Below are 3,522 nucleotides of genomic sequence, written 5' to 3' on the forward strand. Positions count from 1 at the left end.
AAAATTGAGGGGATTCAATGTTAACCTTCATTGGTGTTGGCCTAGTAATCAATTTGCCTTGACAACAAACTGCACATGAAAACTTATCATTTGTAAGAATCTTCAGGTTCTTTAATGGATGTCCATTTGAGTTTTCAATGATTCGTCTCATTATTATTGATCCTGGATGACCTATTTGGTCATGCCAAAGCACAAAGGTTTCTAGTTTACGATAGAGTGTGCTTCAATTGTACTTATTTTTGCATAATATAAGCCAAAAGATAAAGTTGATAATTTTTCTAACACATATTTCTGGTCTGAGACAATCTTGGTAATACCAAGGTATTCAACATTCATTTCATTTATTGTCTCAACATGATATCTATTTCGGCGAATATCTTTAAAACTTAACAGGTTTCTTGGGGATTTAGAAGAGAACAATGCATCTTCTATAACAAGTTTTGTCCCCTTAGGCAGAAATATAGTACCTCTTCCGGAGCCTTCTATTAAGTTCGAATTACCAAAAATTGTAGTAACATTTGCTTTTCTTCTAAGCAAGTAAGAGAAGTATTTCTCATCTTTGAATATGGCGTGCGTTGTTCCACTATCACTTATACAAATATCTTCATGATTGATCATTATCCAAACAAAATTTGAGAGGTATCCATATACTCTTCAAGATAAAAGATATAAACGAAGTAAACACTATAATATTATTACTAAAAGAAAACATTACACAACCTTTTATTTATTTACAAGACTAGGAAAACATATTCATACTAGTTCATACAAACGACATAAGTAAAATATATTTACATTATTACAGACCCATCATCTATCAGGTGATCTATTTTTCCTTCGGGATTCTCTAAGAAATCTGTTATATCTAGATGCATGGGTTCAACATTATCTTCAGAGATAAAGTTGGCTTCTGCGTTATTTTTCACTTCCTTCAAGGAAGCTTGATACAACTCAACCAGCTGCCTTGGCGTACGACAGGTACGTGACCAATGCCCTTTTCCACCACAACGATAACATTTGTTGTCTGAATTTTTCTTCTGCATCACTTCATGCTTTTCATCCTTCTTCTTACACTACTAGTGGTGAAGGTTATTATTTAGTGCAAGACGATCACCATGATTGAGATTTCTTCCTCGACCACGGCCAAGGCCACGACTGGGGCCACAACCTTTTCCACGCTTAGATTGGTGAAAATTTGTCGTATTTACTTCAGGAAATGGCATAGAACCAGTAGGTCGACTTTCATGATTTTTCATTAGTAAGTCATTATGTTGTTCATCAACAAGGAGATGTGAAATTAATTCTGAATATTTTTTAAATCCCATTTCTCGGTATTGCTGCTGCAAGAGCATACTCGAGGCAGGGATAGTGGAAAATGTTTTCTCCAACATATCATGGTCACTGATATTTTCTCCGCATAATTTTAATTGTGAGATGATTTTAAACATGAAAGAGTTATACTCACTAATAGATTTAAAATCTTGAAGCCTCAAATGGATCCAGTCATAACGTGCTTGTGGAAGGACGACCAACTTCAGGTGGTCATATCTATCTTTTAAATTAGTCCACAACACCAAAAGATCTTTAACAGTGAGATATTCCATTTTTAAACCCTCGTCAAGGTGATGACGGAGAAATATCATTGCCTTAGCACGGTTTTGATTCGATGCTTGATTTTTTTCTTGGATGGTGTCTGCCAGATCCATCGCATCAAGATGAATTTCTACATCAAGTACCCATGATAGATAGCCTTTTTCCGATATGTCTAAAGCAAGAAATTCAAGTTTAGAAAGATTTGACATAATTTAAGAAAGTTAAAATTATACCTTCGAGGCTTTTAAAGTCTTTACTTGAACTGACAGAGACTCGTGCTAATAACGTGTTATAAAATAACTAACTAAAATTAATATACTAAAAGGACAATTGAGAGAGTAATGTATTTCAATACGTGTATATTCCTTTGTAAATGTAATGGCTATTTATAGCCAAAAGATGACTTACAAATGTATAACTTGGCTATTTTAATTGGTCAAGTGATGGTGGCCCTCCAATGAGTTAATCCCACATGGCATGAGCCTTGGCATTACACTATTACAAGTGATGTAAGTCCTCAAATTGTTGGGGCCACATGACATCCATATTTGCTTTACAACAAGTCATAGGTATATGTATAAGAGGGCGTTTTCAATGAAATAAGATATTTATGAGCAATCACTTATTACTCATAAGGCTGCCTGACAGGCATGCACTATAAATCTATAATAGTTAAAATTAAATTCGATTAAAATTTTAAATTTTATTTTATTTTTAATAATTTATTATAGTCAGTTTTTAATTTTTTTGAGACATAGTATTTTAAATTTGTAATAATTATTTTAAATTTATAAAATTATATTTTTTATAAATAATAATTAATATATATTTTTGAGAAAAATATCTTTAATTTATTATTGCAAAAAAGCTTAAGGCTACTGTTCTTTTTAGGCTTGTGGAGCCGCCTTTAATATTGTATCACAATAATTCCAGCAACATGACAAAAGACTTTTTTTTTAAAAAAAAATCACGTGGGGGAAATATATTTGAGACTTAAATCTATCTAAAATAAATCATTAAAGATTTGCATATATTAGCCGACATTTTAACAGTCACCCATAGATGATGCATGTGAAATAAACTAATATTCAATTAGCTCTTATAAAATATAAGCGATACAAAATATGAATATAGATTAGAGATATGGAGATTATTTTATTTAAATGTCTTTAAATATTGTAGTTATTTTCTTCACATGAGAATGATCATCTACTTATAGTTTACAAAGTGTCTTTTCAAATACAAGAATTGAAGACTTCATTTAATCAAATACAAGAATTGAAGACTTCATTTAATTGGTACATGAATTATTAAGAATTGGTGTATATGTATACGACAAAATTCATTGCAGGGAAATGATAATGTTATGAATCCAATGCATTCATTCTGTTTGAGAAAAAGTTTATATTCATGCAATTATTTGTTAATTAAAATAATATAGATAAGTTAAAATTTTAGCTAATGATATAAATAAGTCTTTTCTCAAAGCTTGATGATATATTTGAGTCTTTTCCCTTCATACATTCATCCATATTGAATTAATGAATTAAATTAGCACTTCCCTTGAAAAAATCTTTATTAGAGTTTTTTTTATTGAATTAATTTTATTACTTATGATTTGAAATTTAAATTTGATCACTACTACTTTTATATAGTTATTTAATGATAATGCTGGTATTGAAAAAAAGATAAATTTCTGTTAACTTATTAAAATGAATTAGTAAATTGAGTTTGGGTGATTTGGGGGTTTAAAATCATTATATAGGGCTTTGAGTAGAAGGCAAAATGACTTATTATTGAGTTAAAACAATTGGGAAAAGACCTAAAAGCCCCTGACTTAAAACTGCCGAATTGACTCACTGGAAGGCCTAGACGAGCCGTCAAGAGAACCACGGCCCGTCTAACGGGTTGTGAAGAAATTCTGCCCGA

The 3,522-nt window shown here is 31.0% G+C and overlaps 1 protein-coding gene across 1 annotated transcript; it reads right to left on the reverse strand.

Moving 5' to 3' along the window:
* Window positions 1-1,076: 1,076 nt before the first annotated feature.
* LOC125855724 (uncharacterized) lies at window positions 1,077-1,802 on the reverse strand. Its single transcript, XM_049535454.1, has one exon. The coding sequence runs from the start codon at window positions 1,800-1,802 to the stop codon at window positions 1,077-1,079; it is 726 nt and encodes a 241-aa protein (XP_049391411.1).
* Window positions 1,803-3,522: the final 1,720 nt, after the last annotated feature.

This window comes from Solanum stenotomum, chromosome 2 (assembly GCF_019186545.1).
Source record: "Solanum stenotomum isolate F172 chromosome 2, ASM1918654v1, whole genome shotgun sequence".
In the NCBI taxonomy this organism is placed as follows: domain Eukaryota; kingdom Viridiplantae; phylum Streptophyta; class Magnoliopsida; order Solanales; family Solanaceae; genus Solanum; species Solanum stenotomum.

Excerpts from the sequence above, each read along its gene's own strand:
- LOC125855724 (XM_049535454.1), bottom strand. The coding sequence starts at position 1,802 with ATGTCAAATCTTTCTAAACTTGAATTTCTTGCTTTAGACATATCGGAA.